This window comes from Clytia hemisphaerica, unplaced genomic scaffold (assembly GCF_902728285.1).
Source record: "Clytia hemisphaerica strain Z4C2 unplaced genomic scaffold, Clytia hemisphaerica genome assembly, whole genome shotgun sequence".
In the NCBI taxonomy this organism is placed as follows: domain Eukaryota; kingdom Metazoa; phylum Cnidaria; class Hydrozoa; order Leptothecata; family Clytiidae; genus Clytia; species Clytia hemisphaerica.
The window spans coordinates 859863-879026 of record NW_027103994.1 but is presented as its reverse complement, the minus strand read 5'-3'; the positions used below and the strand labels follow the sequence as shown (position 1 = coordinate 879026).

The 19164-nt window shown below is 37.7% G+C and overlaps 1 protein-coding gene across 1 annotated transcript in view; it reads right to left on the bottom strand.

Moving 5' to 3' along the window:
* Positions 1–12006: 12006 nt before the first annotated feature.
* Positions 12007–19164, bottom strand: part of LOC136811252 (nose resistant to fluoxetine protein 6-like) — a 62364-nt gene continuing 55206 nt past the window's right edge. The window contains exons 12-19 of the mRNA XM_067067866.1: positions 18676–18768; positions 17689–17866; positions 16920–16999; positions 14883–15044; positions 14189–14309; positions 13745–13940; positions 13331–13473; positions 12007–12393 (exon numbers count right to left, since the gene is read on the bottom strand). Coding sequence (XP_066923967.1) covers positions 12289–12393; positions 13331–13473; positions 13745–13940; positions 14189–14309; positions 14883–15044; positions 16920–16999; positions 17689–17866; positions 18676–18768 — 1078 coding nt within the window. The 3' untranslated portion in view covers positions 12007–12288. The remainder of the gene's footprint in view (positions 12394–13330; positions 13474–13744; positions 13941–14188; positions 14310–14882; positions 15045–16919; positions 17000–17688; positions 17867–18675; positions 18769–19164) is intronic.

Below are 19164 nucleotides of genomic sequence, written 5' to 3'. Positions count from 1 at the left end.
TGATGATGATGATGTTTAGGTCTGTTGACTGGGGGCTAACCTAACAACTTTTTCCAAGAACTAAGAAATTTTTCTTTGTAAATTTTGGTATTTTATTTGTGTAATAAAGAAGTCAATAATACATTATTATACATTTGGTATCTCTTTCTCTAGTGTGGACATGCAAAATGAAGACCTTGCATTGTTTGAAATTTTTTCCATTCTAACATTTTTGTTTTTTTTTGTATTTTGGTAGGGGGCTGTCTATTTCGAATTTTGGTGGGGGCTAAATCTCAGGGGGGGCTGAAACTTCAGGGGGGGGCTTCAACCCCTCTGCACTCTATGGCGCAGGTTTTTTATGCAAAAAAACAAACATAGAAAGTTTTCCAAATCCCCTTTATCGATTGAACCAATAAAAAATGAAACTTTTCAATGTTTCACTTTTTTGCACCAATTCTTCAAGATGAAAATATTAAAGATTTAAAGTTCTTCTTTTATTTAATAATTTTCTATGGCACTTTGTTGAAAATCTAACTCTCGCATATCTAAGCCTAAGCCTCAGGACTTCCTTTCACTTTATCGATATTACGCGAACTGCAGTGTGCACTAAATTATTTTGGTTTCACTTTCGATTTCAAGCAAAGGTCTTAGCAACAGGACGTGCATACCTAGCAACGGGGCTGGGTAGAAAATCTAAACATAGAATTCAAAAAAATACCGATCATTGTATAAAGCACTAAGAAATAGTCGAACGTGCGCAACGCACTGGGCTCAACTTCAGTGGCTTCAAATTATTCATAGGCCCAATTGTAGACCCCCAGAAATTTACCCAATGAACAAGTATGCCAAATTTCAACCAAATCCGACCATTTTGGAGGCCTGTAGGCTGCTTCAAAGCTTTAGCCTCGTTTTGGCAAAAAACTTGTCCCCGGCCCCAAAAATCTACATTTTTGAAAAATGCAAAAAGCACCCCAGATATTCACCCAAGGAACAAGTGTGCAAAATTTTAGCCAAATCGAACAAATTTTTGAAGTCTCCAGGCTGCCCCAAAGTTTTAGCCTCGTTTTGGCGAAAAACTCGTCCCCAGGCCCCAAAAATCAAAATTTTCAAAAAAGGAAAAAAAACTCCCCCAGATATTCACCCAAGGAACAAGTGTGCAAAATTTCAGCCAGATCGAACAATTTTTGAAGTCTCCAGGCTGCCCCAAAATTTTAGCCTCGTTTTGGCGAAAAACTCGTCCTCAGGCCCCAAAAATCAAAATTTTTGAAAAATGAAAAAAACACCCCCAGATATTCACCCAAGGAACAAGTGTGCAAAATTTCAGCCAAATCGAACAATTTTTCTCCAGGCTGCCCCAAAGTTTTGGGACATACACACAGACACACAGACAGACACACACACACACACATTCTCAGATTCTAACTCAACTGAAGTTGAGAATACCCCCTTTCTATGTTTAGTTTGTTATACCTTGGATTATAACTGAAAATATCTTCAAATAACCTTTACGTCCACTATCAGCCCACTCGGTAATCTTTACCTGCTTCAATTCTTAGATAACGAATGAGAGAAGTGCACTTAGCTAAGTTGTGCTCGCGGGCAATAAATTTATGTTTACTTATCTTGTATATTTTAGTAGTATTTATCCAATGAAAAGGATGTTGACAAAATATGCACAACGCTGACAAAATATGCACAGCATATGACATCATTAAATATGTCAATATCAAAAATAATTTGTAAATAGTTCTTTTTATCGTGAAATTTAGAAATACAAGCAAAAAAAAAGTCAAATTTAATATTTGATTCCTATCTAGATTATATTAGCATTAGAACACAGTAAATTTTTCCAAAAGTATTTCCCGAAGGCAGTACGCCCAATCAAGCCCAAGAAAAAGTTCCAATTTTTTATTATCAAGAAATCAGGGAAACCGGTTCACCACGTGGATAAAAAGCGTACCAAATGAAACGAAAGTTGTTGGGAAGGAAAGAGTAAACGCAAGACAGAAGGTTTGGTTGTGTTAATCAGGTACCGTCAACTGCTCTAACTTGGGACTATCTGACAAAACATGGGACGGGAATTCGGCCACCATTTCACCAAGCCTCCAAAGTCATTTGATTTGAGTTAATGAACGACGTATTAAAAAATGCATGATTTCTCTTTCGCACCGAGTAGGCTTTAAATTGAAATATGAAAAAAATCCGTAATGGAACACACGGGACTGTCTGGAACAAAGAAGACCAAATTAGTGGCAAAACAATGGAGCGTTTGACGTCACTCGTGCGGCAAGTTACACACTCGTTATTTAATAATCCCATCGGGCGATAAGTGGTTAGGCGGTGGGCGTTCTCTAATTGTCCGGTCAGTTTTTATTAAAAAATACACGATTTCTCTTTTGCACCGAGTAGGCTTTTAAATCGAAATATGAAAAAAATCTGTAGCGATTAGGCGGCGGGCGTTCTCTAATTCTCCATTCGGCGTCTGGTCATTTTAAATGAAAACGAAAGTTAAAAAGGGCGCGCTATCAGTGAAAGTTATCGTGACATATTATGACAGAAAGTATGATTGATAAACTTGGTGGAGTTATCAAAACAAATTTGTTGTCAAAGAGATTTAACAGTAAGTGAAAATACAGGCCAGATATCAACAAGTTCCATGTTGCGTACACTCGCCCAAAGTTGGAGCAGTTGACGGTACTTCGATCACAATCGAACGTCTGATTAGTACCGTCTGGCTCAAGGAACAAAAACTTTTTGCCAGGTAAATGACCCCTCATTTTTTCTCTTATGATACTTTAATGGGATAAACTTTCGCGGGGATTAAATTTTGCGGATTTCGCAGATTTGGGTGTCATCCACGAAAATTTCAAACAAAGTTTAATGTCACTTATCTTTCAACCTTTAGTAGTTTTTCAGATATTCCATTTTGAAGTTCTATTTTTTTCCCGAAGATTCCCGTTCAAAAACCTCCTGCCATCTTGTAACATATCCACAGCACTGAAATCGAAAGTGTTTTACAAAAAAATCTGTTCGGGAAGTTTGGGGCGAGAGTGTTTTTCTGTAGTGCGAGCCATAGAGACGGGGGTCACTATACCATTAAACTTCCCTTACAATGGAGCAGATATAGATACACCAAAGATAATTGCACAGCATGAAAGGGGTCTGGTAGAAGAACATTGTAGAGATGTGACGTCATTTGTCACATGACAAACAAGCATGACAAGCAAGTTTGTATTATAGATAGTACATGTATGTACACAACGCTAACTGATGCGGTAACGCCGACAATTGAACAATGTATTGATGATTCGATGCAATGTACTCCTTTCGCACTCATGGTTTCTGAAATTCACAGCTTAACCTCCCAAACCTCCCACAGCTAAAAGTCGTTAGAGAAGTGTACAGAGATCAAAGGAATCCATCTTCCCGACCTCCCAAACCTCCCACAGCTAAAAAGTCATTAGAGAAGTGTACAGAGATCAAAGGAATCCATCTCCCGAACCTCCCAAACCTCCCACAGCTAAAAAGTCACTGGAGAAGTGTACAAAGATCAAAAGAATCCACCTCCCGAACCTCCCACAGCTAAAAGTCATCGGAGGAAGTGTACAGAGATAAAAAAGCCATCTCCCGAACCTCCCAAACCTCCCACAGCTAAAAAGCCACTGGAGAAGTGTACAGAGATCAAAGGAATCCATCTCCCAGACCTCCCAAACCTCCCGAAGCTAAAAAGTCATTAGAGAAGTGTACAGAGATCAAAGGAATCCATCTCCCGGACCTCCCAAACCTCCCACAGCTAAAAAGTCAATAGAGAAGTGTACAAAGATCAAAACTTCTCTGTACACTTCTCTAATGACTTTTTAGCTTCGGGAAACCTCCCGGGACGTCCGGGAGATGGATTAAATTAACAAAAAGTTTCTTCAGAAGTTTGAAATCCCAGCAACCAATTAGAATAGATGTACAATGTTCTTCTACAAACATGCAGGAAAGAGGACGGTCTAAGCTCTTTGCTGTTACCTTGCTCCACCTCCACATAAAAAGTCAACGGATTACTTGAAAATTTTTGCATTTACTTCTTTGATTCAAATTTGCTCAACGACAACGTGGGAACCCCCCTGATTGCAAGATTTCAAGAAGAAGCTTGCTCTACCATCTTTCAAGCTCAAAAAACCGTTTGTTATGGGACCGATTTGCTGCATTGTAATCTTAACAAAAGTAACCATGGCTTTTCTAACAATCAGGGCTACTCTAGCTCTGAAAATCAAAGATTGCGAATGAACGAAGAACATTAAAGACTTCTGGTTTTTTGCAATGCAACAAAGGTAAATAAATTATTTTCTACGTTTAGAAGAAAAAAAACATGTAGAAAACATACTTTATCATTCAGATATTAAATTCTGAATTTTTTATTTTTATACATTTTCCCTTGCCGCGTCTTTTGTCGACTTCCGACTGCCCTACATTAAAGTAACGGCTTTCAAATGCCATAGTGAATTTGAAAAACAAGTTTGAAATTTTGACTGGCAGCTCTATTACTTGCTGCTGTTGCTGTTTAGTTTAGAGCTAGCCTGTCGTCTGTCTGGCTGTGTGAGCCCTGTGGGCGCAATAATACTGACCCTTTTAATTTTAAACCCTCTCAGTTACATCAATATGCCTTCTTATCTGTCTTTAAAAATATAAATAAAAGTAATCACGGAAAAGGACGCGAAAAAAAAAGACATAAGTGTGAGAACAGAGTAATCAAACTCGTTAGAAAAAGTACCATTAGAAGTCATAAAAAATCAACCTGAGTAAATGCAATCGAAATTCCAGAGAACTTCATAATTCCCAAAACAACAAAAACCCATCACATAGATTTTACAATTACGTCAGAGTAGACTACGCTCGCCACCGAAGAGGTTAATTTGGAAAGGGTGATTATATTTTATTGTTCTCTTCTTTTTAAAAGATTTGCCGGGTTGGAAAAGTATGAATTTCTTTGTACATATTTTACCTACCCCAAATATTTAGGAGGCTGAGTTTTAAACGGATCGTCAAGTTGAAACGAACGATAAATGTATCAAGGTCTGTTTTATTTACCCCCTGGTGACTTAACAAAAGAGACTTAACTCGCTGTTACAATCCAATTATTGAAAGTTTGTCTCGGCCTTTTTATAATGAGCGAGACATACGTTCTCTGATTACGCAATTTTCATATTGACATTTTGGAGGCATTTTGATGTAACTGCCTCTAAACTGTCCCTGGCCTGGCCAGACAAAAACACATTTTTACCTCCTTCTTACAATTCCATACACAACAGTGGAGCATAGCCAGCTTAGATTATTAGAGGTCTAAGGCTAAAAGCCTAAAAACTGAACTTTAAAAACCTGCAATTATATCTATATCCTTACACGTAAGTCCTAAAATAAAACAGCAATGATATGAAGAGGCAGAGCCAAACGGAATGGGCCATTCCACAATTTGTCTATAACAGGGGGCGGGCGACACAGAATTTTCAAGGGCAAAGGTTTTCACAGGACCCTGCTGACGCACTGGACTTAGGCGATGGGAATTTGATGTTCTGTTTACCGTCGACCGCCTGCATGCTCTTGAGCCGCCGCTCAAAAAAGTTCATTATTTCTTAAAAACTCATTATTTTCTTCTTTTCCTGTGCCAAGCTATCCAAAACATTCAAAGTGAATCAAAAATAACATCTTCGCTAACAAAATGTGCGCCTCGAGTAAAAAACATGGTTCCAATCACGTCCGTGAATGGGGCGGCATTTTTTTAAGCAGTGGGCGGCATTAAGGGCGTTTTAGAAATTCGCGTTTTAGAAATTCGCGTTTTAGACGCGTCTCGAACGCGTTTGAATTTTCCACATGTCATTTTGATTCCGAAAGTGAAAGCAGCTCGATTTCACGGTGGAATTCAACTTTGTTGGAGATTGGAAGCACCAGATAGGAATAATGAATAATGAGTAATGAAATTTTGCCGCATCAAATATTTTTTGAAACGCGACGGTAAACAGAACATCAAATTCCCATCGCCTTAACGAACACCGGACACGCGAAAGACCGGTGTAAAATGAGAATTGTTTTTACCACCGGACAATTTCTACACCGGACTTAAGGAAGTCGGATGTCCGGTGTCGGAGAAGGATATTTTTCCCACCGGACAATCAACAAAACACTGGACAGGACCAGTCCGGCGCGTCCGGTGTTTATTAATTTTTTGTTTCATAAATGTCCGGGGCGTCCAAAATTTCCTGTATGCAACACACCGGACTGACACCGGACTTATTGCGTCCGTTGTAGCGAAAGGATACTTTTTGCCACCGGACAAATACACTGGACAATCTGGTGCATCGCCATCGGCAGGCCAGGGTCCCTGTGTTTTCACCAAAATTCAAAATTTTTCCAAGGCGAGAGAAGAAAATGTATGAATTTCCAAGGCAATAGACCTTTTTTCAAAGAGGACGTCCTGTTGAATAATTATGTAGTCCAGCAGAAAAACAATGATAAAACCATGCATAATTATTACAATATGAATGATATAGTAATTATGCATTTGTTTTTATGGCTGGACTACATAATTATAGACCTTTTTTTAAAGAGGCAGCCATGTTGAATAATTATGTACTCCAGCATAAAAACAATGATACAGCCATGCATAATTATTGTATCTTGCATATTTCAAAAATTATGCATGGCTGTATCATTGTTTTTATGCTGGAGTACATAATTATTCAACATGGCTGCCTCTTTAAAAAAAGGTCTATTCAACAGGACGTCCTCTTTGAAAAAAGGTCTATTGAATTAGAAAAGGCAAAAAGGAGTGGAACTTCCGATGCATTTTGCAAAAGTACATGGATTTTTATCGGAATTTCCGACCACCACTGGAAAAGAAAAGTTATTTCCAAGGCTAGAAAAATTTAAAAAATGCACGTCATCCGACAGGGGGTAACAAAAATTTTCTGCAATGGCCCAATCAAGTAGAACTACAAAAATTGAAACATTACCGTAAAAGGTTTAACAGAAGGAAATTTACCAACGTATTTAGCACTAGATTCCCTCAAAGTACATGGAATTCTTCACTAAATTCTTCTCGTACAAAATTGTTTAGTCACTGCACTCGCTTCTTTGTCTACCATCTTGCCTCTATTTCCCCGATTTCCCGATCGATTCTCCAAATTTTTAAGAGGCCCGCCCCGGATCCCGAGTTTTTTTACAGAGTTACAAACCGAGTTATGATGATGTCATGTTTTAAAAGATTGACGTATTTTTTTCCTTTTCTATGACGCACGTCATTCATATTCAGCTCAGAATTTTGTGCCCCCTTTAAATTTACGTTGCCATCGAACTTTTAGGCAAGTTAAGACGGTTTTTTGACCTCTCAAGTGCAGAGTTCAGCTATTTTTTGCTCAAGTGCAGGTAATTTTAGCAATTTTTTGCCTTTTTTGGCTAATTTCCGACGGGTACAAGTGCACCTTTTCCGGACCAGAATTTATCAGGTGCGTTTTCCCCCAGTGCGGAACTTTTTTTCCTAGTGTAGCCTTATTGCCATACTCTGCAAACTGACTTACAGTCACAGGAGACACAGAGTTAGTAGTAGTTACGACAAATGTATCAACGATACTGGTATCAATTTTAGCTCAGCAAAAATTGCCAGATTTTATGACACTTTAAGCATAGAACTATTATCACAGGCACGACGGAAGCTTTTTATATCTGGTACGGCGAATGAGGAAATTTAAGCGATTTTATAGCAATTTGACCGACGAAGAGGAAAACTTCGGGTATTTTTGTGAAAATCTGGTACGGCGGCCGCCGTACCTGCCCGTACCCGTTGCGTCGTGCCTGTATCAGATAGAATGAATTCGTGCTTTTTTCCTTAAAATGAAGCGTGTCTGTAAGGGGTCCCTTAGTTGCAATGGGAATTCAATTGCACGTGTGCAACGATAATGTCATTTCTTTGTTCTTATCGTATTTTAATTGCATATTTTCTCATGCTTGATTGGATTCTTTTGAATTCTCAAAAAATTATGCACATAATTTGATTATTTTCAACTGGAAATTTCGGGCACTTCGGTCCCCTCAATGGCCCCCCAGCGGTTTGCGTGAATGCGTGAATAGGCTTTTTTGGTTGCGTGAATGCGTGAAAATCGAAAAAAAATTGCGTGAATGCGTGAATTGAAAAAACTTGCGTGAACGTGAAAATCCATATTGCGTGAATGCGTGAATCTGCCCTGTTTTTTGCGTGAACGCGTGAATTTTTCCTTTTCACAGTTTGTAGAAAACCCCAAGGTGCGCACCTATTCCAAATTCAAGGGATGCCAGGTGAAGGTGTACAAAAAAATCAGCAACTTTCAAATTCTCTATTTTCTAAAACGATTCATGATTTAGATGCGCTTTCTAGCAATCTAGACACCTTAAATTTCCATATTTTTTCGCTCGGGCCAAACATTGGTATTGGCCCTCGAATCTTAAATAACTCTAATTTCCCCCCGTGTTTGTTTCAGATAAAACCATGGTTATGCATGATGAGTGATCCAGGACCAGGGCCAGGGCCAAAGTCACTGGGGGCAGGAGGCGGCTATGACTTCACCACGTTTTTGCAAATAACAAGAAACTTATTTCAAAGAGATTTTTACCCATGATGTAGACTTTCGATAACCTGATTTCTTGGCAAAATTAATCTGAAATGAAGTCGTATTTAAGCACATCAGAGGGTTAGAATAGAAATTTTCTCCTGTCGGCGCAAAACATGGTAGCGCCTCCTTAGTCACGATGTTTTCGGCCCCTCCACGTTAGGAAATTAATTCGCGAGCCCTGATTAAAAGCTTTCTTTTTAATTTTTCTTTGATCACTTTGCTCGCAACAAATGTTCATTCTTTTACCTCATTTTACAAGCTATCAAGCGATCGTACCTTGCCTCTAACGAATTTAGACTACATTCTTTTTCAATGGTGTTAAAGAGAGAGCATTTTAGCCGAACGCGAGTGACAGAAATGCAAAAATTTCCTCTCTGCGTAAACCATGGTACGCCCCTTATGAAGACTTTTGCGAAGAAGAGTATTTCAACTTTGAAGAGCTTAGCGAGAGATTTGAAGCTGAATGAGAATCTTTTTTACCACACCACCCTCCCGCCCTACAGTTATGGTTGCAGGCAGCCCTTAGAAATAGAAAATATGATTGTATAGGTGGGGACAATTTTTACCACAAAACACTTACACTTATAAGAGGCTAGCCAATGTTTAAGGCCAAAACTTACACAATACGTCTCCGATCTACCTTATTGGCCCTTTTTACGCTGGCCCTTATTGGCGTTATTTTTAGGCTCTTGGCGTAATAAGGGCCAGCGTTAAAAGGGCTGGTGTAAAAAGGGCCAAAATTATGTAAATTTCAATTAAAAGTGGCGCTAAATTTTGACCATTTTTCTCTATTTAAAGGATTTTAGGTATGATTCAAAGATAAAAAATTATCCATTGTTTTACTCCATATCTAAAACTTCGCAAAAATCAGTGATTTCTAATGGAGGTATTTTAATGTAAATTGAAGCATAAATAGCCATTCTAACAAATTTTGGTGCTATTTACGGCCCTAATTGGCGTAAGAGCCCAAAATCAGGCTGTAGCGTAATAAGGGCCGGCGTAAAAAGGGCCGATAAGGTTTCTTGTCTAAACCTAGACAGGAGACCCGTCCTGTATTTTTATAATCTGATGTATACAGATGATATATAAATTTCGCCATCAGTATATAAAATAAGAAATCATAGCATGGATCTCCAGGCTAGTCTAAACCCTTCTCCAAATTAGACGTTAAATTTGCTCATTTCGATCCTGCACTTTTACAGCGCACTTTGGAAGGCTCGGAAGGAGCAGAAGCCTACGTATGGTAGGTTGCTTACCTCGAGTGAACAACCCCTGGGTATAGCTGGGTATACACATTTTGACTAAGTACACCCCCCCCGTGGACTTTTATCTGAGGAGTACTAATTTTTTGCTACATCCGAGAAGGTGCAGGAAAATTTTGTTCAAAACACCGTTTCTCTCATTCGTTAACCCATACACAGTTCTCTCGTGAAGAGAGAACTACCAACAGTGCACTTTGGGAAGTCTAAAACATTTCCCTCATCATAAAATAAAGTGCTCAAACGTTCAAATTATATTGTAAAAGAGCTGAATTTATATAGAAATTTCAAAATTAAATTCTGAGATTCTTTGTATGATTCTTACGTTTGGAGATGATAGTAGAATAGACGGAAGCCACGTCATTTTCAGTACATTTGTTTGGCATACACGTGCCATAAACTCCGTTCTAAAAAGTAAAGATTTTTATCTAAAATCGCAATTTTTCAGACTGGTTTTATCCAGAAGTTAAGCTTTTGGAAGTGGATCATGATTAAAAAAAACTTTTGTTTGCAAAAAAGGGACAACAACCATTCTGCCTGTCCCCTTTTGCGAGCCGCCTGAAAACAAGGTCCCCGAATCCCCAAAATAAAGACAACACTAACACACTACCACTGCATAATACACCCCCTTCTCACAGACCCACTGGGAACTTGTCCTACTAGAAAATTCGGCCCAAATATTGTCCCCGGTGAAAAATTATCAACCAATTTTTGTCCTCACTAGCCGAAAAAATCCTACCTGGTCTGTGAGAAGGGGGTATTATTATCCCAAAGCGCAGAAAGTACAGCTAAGTCTACAAGAGGCATGAAATTGTTAGAGAACTTTCTAAGATGCAGATATAGGTAGCGTGATGGCAGGTGAAGCAGAGGGACAACTGCCCCAACAGCGCAGCGACCAAAGAAGTGCCAGAATGAGTATTCTGGGGGGTGGGGTTAAAATCCATGACACAGAGTTTTGATTTCGATATAAGGACCATCGAAGATAAGGTCTTTATTATAAACACAAAATATGAGGCAATAGAAGACTCATCAAAGAATCATACAATAGATCAAAGTTATATCATGGACGTTCAATGGATGTTATTTGAACGTTGTCTGCTCCTAGTTAAGATCCTTTGATCAGCCACAGTCCTTTCAATGGTTTTCAATAAACAAATCATTTTACCATGCAAATAAATTTGTGGACCAAAACTGAAGATAGTATGCTGTTGTTGTATAATGTCAACCATGATCGTTGCTATATTTTGAATCAAGATCTTCTTTGTATTTTAACGTGTTAATAAGAATATTCAAAATTTATATCAATTTTGTCTCCTGAAAAGACAATTATGCAGAAGTTTTTAAAAGGAAGTATAGAATAAGGAAAATGAACCCCATCTTCTCACAGACCCAGTAAGATTCTTTCAGCCAGTAGTGGTAAAAAATAACAAACTGAAATACGGTTGATATTCCAATCCCATGTTCTTCAAGGTTTTAATTTCATTGTTTTAAAGTCAATAAACAATGTAGGAAAGGAAAAATAACACGTAATAATTTTGCAATGAGGAATCTATAATTTTCGGCGGAGATTATAATTGGAGTATAATTTTCCACTTGGGACGATATTTTGACAAATCTTACCAGTGGGAGGCGGGTCCAAACGGGTCTGTGGGAAGCGGTATAAATAAACAACCATTTTTTCAGTTATCACAGACTATGAGAATGATATGACTTTTATAAATATAAAATTTTTAATATCATGGAAAACATATAAAATCTTTAAAATCATATAAGTAAATCATCAAATCTTATCTACAAATAGTTACAATAATAAAAATCAGACATAAATTTACAAAAAGATGTTATGAATAGATATGAATAATATAAAGTACATTTGAATCTAAAACTCTGAGAAAAATCTCTGAAAATTATAAGTGACTTATTATAAAAGCCTTACTTTAGTGCTTTTTATATAGAATTTGATTATAATACACCACTGATGTCCAAACCTCTTTGGGAAGAACAATTTTCCGTGTCGAGGATGAGTAATTTAATGGTCCAATGATCCACGAAAGGTAGTACACTTTTTTATAGGAACATCTAATTTTTATAATTCTAAGTCTTTGTACTTTTTTAGCTTTTTGAGTTTTCAGCCTAACATTTTGTGATTAAAATGTTTCTGTGCAATATCCTAAGAAATTGGGTGTTTTAAATTGCAAATTTAACTTATTCTTAATATTTTGGCCATCGAAGCCTTATGTTAATATATAGTTTAATCTCATCATATAGAAAACATGTATATATCTTAATTAATGAATAATTCAAACCTCATTCGTAAGCTTTATTTACGTAAGCACAGAATATTATCATCTGATGCCATCAGGAAACAGCAGAAAGCTAATAGCACCTGGGTACGAGGATGATAACAATTCGTGGCCAATCTTTCAGAAAATCAGTTTCTCCAAGTTGAGGACGGGTATTTCCATGGTAACAGCCAGAATGAACGCGCATGCGTAAGAAAAGAAAACATTTGACACAAAATCGAACGCCTGGAAAACAAAAGCAATATGTATGAAAGGGTATTGAGCTCGAAATTACAGTTGACACTAATTCGATCTACAAGAGACCAAAAACCTTCTTCGAAATATAGAAAGATTCTAAATATGCGACTTTCTAGGTTAAGTGAACAAATCTTTTAGTTCGTATTACAGAAAGATTCGAGCACTGAACGTTCGAATTATAAAAGACACCTCATAAGAGAGGATGGACCAATGGAGCTTTTTGTAATATGCACTGAGAGCACTAGGTTTACTTTATCACAGAAATTTATGATGAACCACCGGTTGACATCAATTAAGCAATTGTAAATATAGGCTAGAGTCTACTTCTGACTGGACTTTGCTTTCTGATGATTTTGATGTCCAGTGAAGTAGACAAGAGGATTTCACCATCTTTATTTTTTTAACTTTTGTTTTCAAAAATCTAAAAAAACACTAAAACAATGGAATATATTCTAAAACCCCAACAAAGTTTATGAAACTATGATAAATAGATGAAAATACCTCCTAAATTTGTTTTTCTCCGTAAAAGGGACTGAATCTAGTGGCATGCATTTGCTACCACCTCAAGCAAAGCCAAAAATAAAGTTTGCCAAATTACACCGGGCCACTTATCAGCCCCATCCAGTCTATCATAAAGCTATAGTGGCCTCCGGGCCATTGTAAATACTGTTTGAAATAGGCTTCTGACGGAGGGTATCTATAACATCAATCTTTGATTTTTCGGGGAGAAGGAGAATAGTTGACCTTTCTCTAAGGTTTTCAGGCCCGGCGGAACAACCGTAAAAGTGGGGAGATTGAAGGCTTAAATGAGATAAAACTCTCTAGGAACTCTCATTTGCTCCAAAAGTGGGGAGGCGGAAGTCTTCCCAGTCTCCCCGCTTCCGCCGGGCCTGGTTAAATAAAGATCAGAGTACACAAAACTTACAATCATGGTAGTTTGGAAATGGTATCCTTGTTCGTGCATCCCGCCATACCATAACAAAACAATGGGATGCATCAAGTATGCACCGAACGTCAACCGGCTCAATGGAATCCAAAATTTCCAGGATAAGAAGTTCTTGATCAGTCCTATAAAGAGTCATTTTAAACACTTATCAGATATTATGGAACTGGCTCAATTTATCTATTCTTTGCAACGGTATGAAATCAGAACTTTGTGAAAACTGAGGACTTTTAGTACAATTCACTGTATGGGTTAAGGCTCTCCCTTGTAAAAATGCAAACTATTAGGGACACAGCTAGCGATCAAACCCTTATATTTTTTCATGTGTCACCCTGAATTCTTCCTCTTGTTTCCCGGAAGTGAGTCTATTACATATTCTAATACAGAATCTAGTACCTGCGTTATTTGTTTCACAAGCGTAGATCACCCAAGCCACAGCTAAAGACCATGCAAAAGCTGAGAACGAGCCATAAACAACATTCTCCGTTTTGCTGAAGAATTTTAAAGGGTCCTTGAATGCGGCTTCGTAAGGCCCATAAACGACGCCATATCCGAGGCCAATAGCCATCAGCCATCCAAGAGTGTAGATAAGCTGCAACAAAAACAAAGATACAATACAGTTGTTCAGAAAAAAATTTATCATTGGATTTCAAAAGATACAAAAAGAAAATCGTTCCACCAAAGCAAAGATGCTAAAAAATCATGCGATTCTATATTAGGGTAGAAGGATAAGGAAATCATAGCGCTTATCAGACACTGTTTTGACGCAGTGCTGGCGACAAAATAGAGTCATGGTGTATCGACGACACATGGACAATCATAAATCGAAATGATACATACAGTTTTTCGGAATGTGATTCTGATCTTCCTGGACAAGATATAACCAAGAAACAAACCGACCAAGTAAGGTGGAATGCGAGTGTACGGTTTGATGTATAACTGGTCTTGTCTATCTTTTATTCTAAGGAAAAAAGAAACCAATACAACTTTTCAACCGTAGTCGTGCAGTCAGGTGCGTGCCACTTTATTATTTAATTTACCACCCTAAACTCCATTTAATCCTTTTTTGTCTTTAGGTGCGAAAAAAGACTCCCAGTTTTAGGGTGATTAAACGAACAAAATAAATGCCCGCGCGGTATTTGGCGGCTACAGTCGAAAAGGTGTAATACAAAAAAACTCGATCTGAAAACGAATGTATTTTCGATTTGAATCCTTACAGCGTAGAGAAATTTATCAAAATTTGAGCAAAAGTAACCAAATCTACACTACGGTGAATTATTTAGATTTTTGTCCACAAATGGGAAACTGCACTTTGGGAGACCTAAAAAAATTATGCTAAAACGAGTTGCTTCTCGGCAGGTCACTCACCTTAAGTTGCCCTCCGTAAGTTTCTAGCATCAAAAAAAATTTTTCTTCTTCATTTTTCATCTTCATTTTCAAAAATATTTGAGATTATTTTTCTAAATGGTGAATTATCATTTCAACGATGTATGATTTGTTAGATTTGAAGCATATAGGTTGAACAATGGCTTACGGGTAAGGTTGTCCAGGAACTTGACCTTTTGTGATTAGAGCTGGATATTCATTGACTTCGAAAAATATGATTCGAATAATGACACTAATTATGCAGCAAACTGCTGTAACAATAAATGCTCCGAAATGACGGTATCTCGTGTTAGCGAAACGACGCTCAAGCCTGTATAGGAAAGAGTGTCAAATAAATAAAAAGGAAACAGGATAACCTAGTGCAGGACTGGCTGGTGTTTAAAAGAACCCAAACTATTCTCAAAGTAGACAGCGTTGGTACAAAGAGCTAGAAAAAGATCAAATAAATCAATCGGATCCCTTCATTCCTCGTTTGTACACAACCTGAAGCCTGAATGAAGTCATTTTAACGTTCATCTAACGTTATTCTGGCGTTACATAGAGACGTTATTTGGATGTATGGATGTTCTTTTTTATGTATGATTTCTGATGGCAAATAATGCCCCGAACACTGGAGCTCTAAACGATTGAGTTTATTCTCTCAACTTATAGAGCTCTAGCGTTCCGGAAGAGGACTTTTACATTGGTTGCCGTGTTTGTGCAGACGGAAATAAACGGAACTTCGAAAAAATATGTTCTTGATTTTTCATTTCGAACATTTGATACTTGACTTTTTCGTAAAGGGACTTATTTCAAAAACTAGCTTTATTTGCCTAAGTTTAGACTATTAGCCAAGAAGAACTAACACCCCGGGGGGGGGGGGAGCACTTAGGCAAAAATAGTTACGGGGACGTGCCGCTGGTCAGGGTACCTTTTTCAGTGTTGCAGAATTACTGACAGAGTATCTAAAATTGCAAAATCCTGATCTGACAGGGGCGCAATTTCATGATGTGTGTCTGACAGGGTCTGTTTTTGCCGTTTTTGCATGTAGAGTTCTTTTGCAAATCGTTTTGACGCGGCGGTGAGCAGACCCCTGCGAGGGGCAAACAGATTTTACTAGATGTTGCAAGACTTTATTGTAGATTTTGATTCAGATTTTTTATTTCAACTGTTATGTTTTGTTTCTTTCCATATCGTTGAGACATTCCGCTGTAGGCCTAGAACAGCTGTAGAAAAGAACAATACTCTCGACTCTTCTGTATTAGTTTCATTGACATCCTCTCGTCCTCTTTGTAAAAGCGTCGTTTTAAAGCTTATACTTGCAAAATAGTCCTTTCAAACCTAGACTTCATCAGTTCTGATTTTGAGACCCTTACCGTAGGATCACATAAGATTCCGATTCCTGCTATAACATTCCACTTGCCACTTGAAAACAGATGATAGTTAGTTCCGACTAGTTGAAAACAATGAAACAAGTTGGCCGATTATAGAAATAATCAAAACATTACTTCTTTTTGCGTTTTATGATTTGCCAGCTTGGATTAATTCACTTTTTTCTGCCGGTAAGCCCAGGAAAACTAGCGGGATGATCCCGGAAAAGCGCCAGTAATGCTAGAGCGGGAATCGGAATCTTATGTGATCTTACGGTAATCCTGGAAACGGATATCTGAAATTTATCTACGTTCATTATTGTGTTTTTTGAAACTTTAGCGTTCTATTTGTTCTTGTACATCTATAATATTGTATGACCTTTCTAGCTTTGAAACACATTTTGTGGAAGTAGAGAGTGATGATTTTGAATAATATTAAAGATGTGTTTACTTTGTAATTTCATAACTCTTGTCGTCGATTCTTTTGGTCGGTTTTCCAGGTATTGAGGTTTAATGTTTATGCAATGCTGTAGTTTTTTAGCCTGGAAATGTCGATATCACTTTATACTTTACGAAAAACACGAAAAACGTGTATAAAGAGTAGGTTTTGAACATAGAATCTGACAGGGTAGGTTTTTCAGGGTAGAATCTGACAGGGTATATGTTTTTCATAGTAGAATCTGATAGGGTAGGTTTTTCATCGAATTTTTCTTCTGACAGGGTCTATTTTTCATCAAATTTCATTTCTGACAGGATCGACTTTTGAAACTCCAGCGGCACGTCCCCGTCGGTTGTCAAGGTCAGTGCCCCCCTCCCCCCGGGACTAACACACTCACCTATAGAAAGCGTAGAGGAATGCTGGTGCGATTAAATAGAATTGCATGTCGTTTGCCAAATACCAGGCCCAACCAAAACACTACGAGATAAAAGGAACAAATTAATTTACAGACTGGAAAATATCCAAATAAACGAGAACAGTATCCGTAAAATGGCTAATCATTTCTATCGGTATTCTACAACGGAAAAGACCTCTTTCACTCTGGGTAGACTTGTTAGGCAGTCACAGCCAGGCCACTGTGTAGCGTCTACATACTTGTGCGCGGCATATTGCCGGTATGCACAGGAAAGCAGCACTCTAAAAGCGGAGGAATGTTCAGCTGGGAAGGAGAAAGTTCAACCATCCTATTGTAATGGATAGGTAAAGAAATCTCAAAGCATAAGGTACACTCTCCATTGTTTCGATGCCTTTAAAAATTCTCCAAATAAAACTTCTATAACTCGAATTCTCCATAACTCGAATAACTTTTTGCACAAGCCGTATAAAATGCGCAACCCTTTTGTCTAGCCCCAACGATTTTTATCCTCCACTACTGGATAACCTTACCTTGGGGGTAGCATTGCCCTCTATTGCTTGGCCTTCAATTCTTCAAAACTCGAATGATTGCCATTTGCCTTGCCTTGGCCTTCAATTTGGGGACATTTAGTTTTATCAAAATAATATTCTTATCTTTTATCCCCTTTTGTAGTATCAGTCTATATCACTTTGCTTTCCCTAACACCCTAAATTAATGGTTTGATTTCATTATAATTAACTTAGGCTGTTACCTCTCCATCCATCTTTTTAGGGTGGAAATTATTGATATACAATAAGTTAGTCCACCAATATTTGTTACAAGCACCCCCGTCTCCCCTTTCACGGATTGCCTTCGCATTTGGACCAGATGTACAGTAAGGTACGATGTTGTTCCAAAATAAGATGGCAAGCATGTATGGTGGTGTCAATCTATATAAGCAAGAAAAGTATGAAGTAATAAGAATGAGACTACCTCTTTCTTGTATTATTTATCACTCCGCAAAAACCTAATAGCGCGATTAAAGTCTATTCACGATAAGTGTGCACTCTTTTTTCTTTTACTCATAACTTTTGAAGAAATTCTTCAATCTTTATAAATTTGGTATCATTGAAAAGATATTAGTGAGTGGAACAATTTGGAATAAAAAAATCTTTAAAAATATTGAAAGTTATAGCACTTTTCTACAAGATCTTCCTTTTCTTCTTCTTCATTTTCATCTTCATTTCTAGAATTTTTCTAAAGATTTTTTTATTTCAAATTGTTCCACTCACTAATATCTTTTCAATGATACCAAATTTATAAAGATTGAAGAATTTCTTCAAAAGTTATAAGTAAAAGAAAAAAGAGTGCACACTTATCGTGAATAGACTTTAAGTAAGTATCAATAGCTAATTTTCTAATATTAAATTGCGACGATGGACGGGTTTTCTGTAACCTTGCGTCACGGCAAATATAGAGACTTGCCCTGCAAAAAATATTTGCTTTTCATTCGAAAAAAAGTTGTTCTAGAAAACAAAGTAGGCATTTCCGGCGTGGCATATCTTTGCCACCTGTAGAAAGTTGCCGTGACACTAATTAAAATAAGTTTGAAGGGAGCCCATCCGTACTTGCAAATTATCTACCGACACTTAACTATTAGTGGCCAATATCGAGGTCATATATATATACAATGCAGCTGAAAACAGTGAAACTAAGGGACACACTCTTACACGAACTTAGAAATTAAAGAATAAATTACCTTATAAATCGATGCAAGACGTACATGCCGTAATTAATTTTTCCATTGTCTTTATCCATTCGTCGTAGAGCGATATAGGCTACCAGTAAACCGCTAAAATGAATGAATAATAATCTTATTGTTAGAGTAGGCAGAAAGTGGGCACAAAGTTGGCAGCTAAAATCTTTAAAAGAAGTCATTGCATTGAGGTCAAAAGATGGCAATGCATTGACTTTAGACAGCCCACTTTATGCCTACCTTAATTCACAAATAGAATAGGCGAGGTGAAAGGTTGGCCGACTAACTAGAGCTAAGAAGTTTATAACGACCGACCTATTTATTATCCGTGTCAAAAATACCACAGGTAAAAAATAAATTGTCTCGAGCTTTGCAATTCGATTTCAGGAAAGTATCAACTTATAGCTGCACTAAGTCTTTTAACAGACTGTGCCAAAAAGACCGATGACAGGTTATCTCGGCATAACCGCAATTAGGAGTTCGCGACTAAAT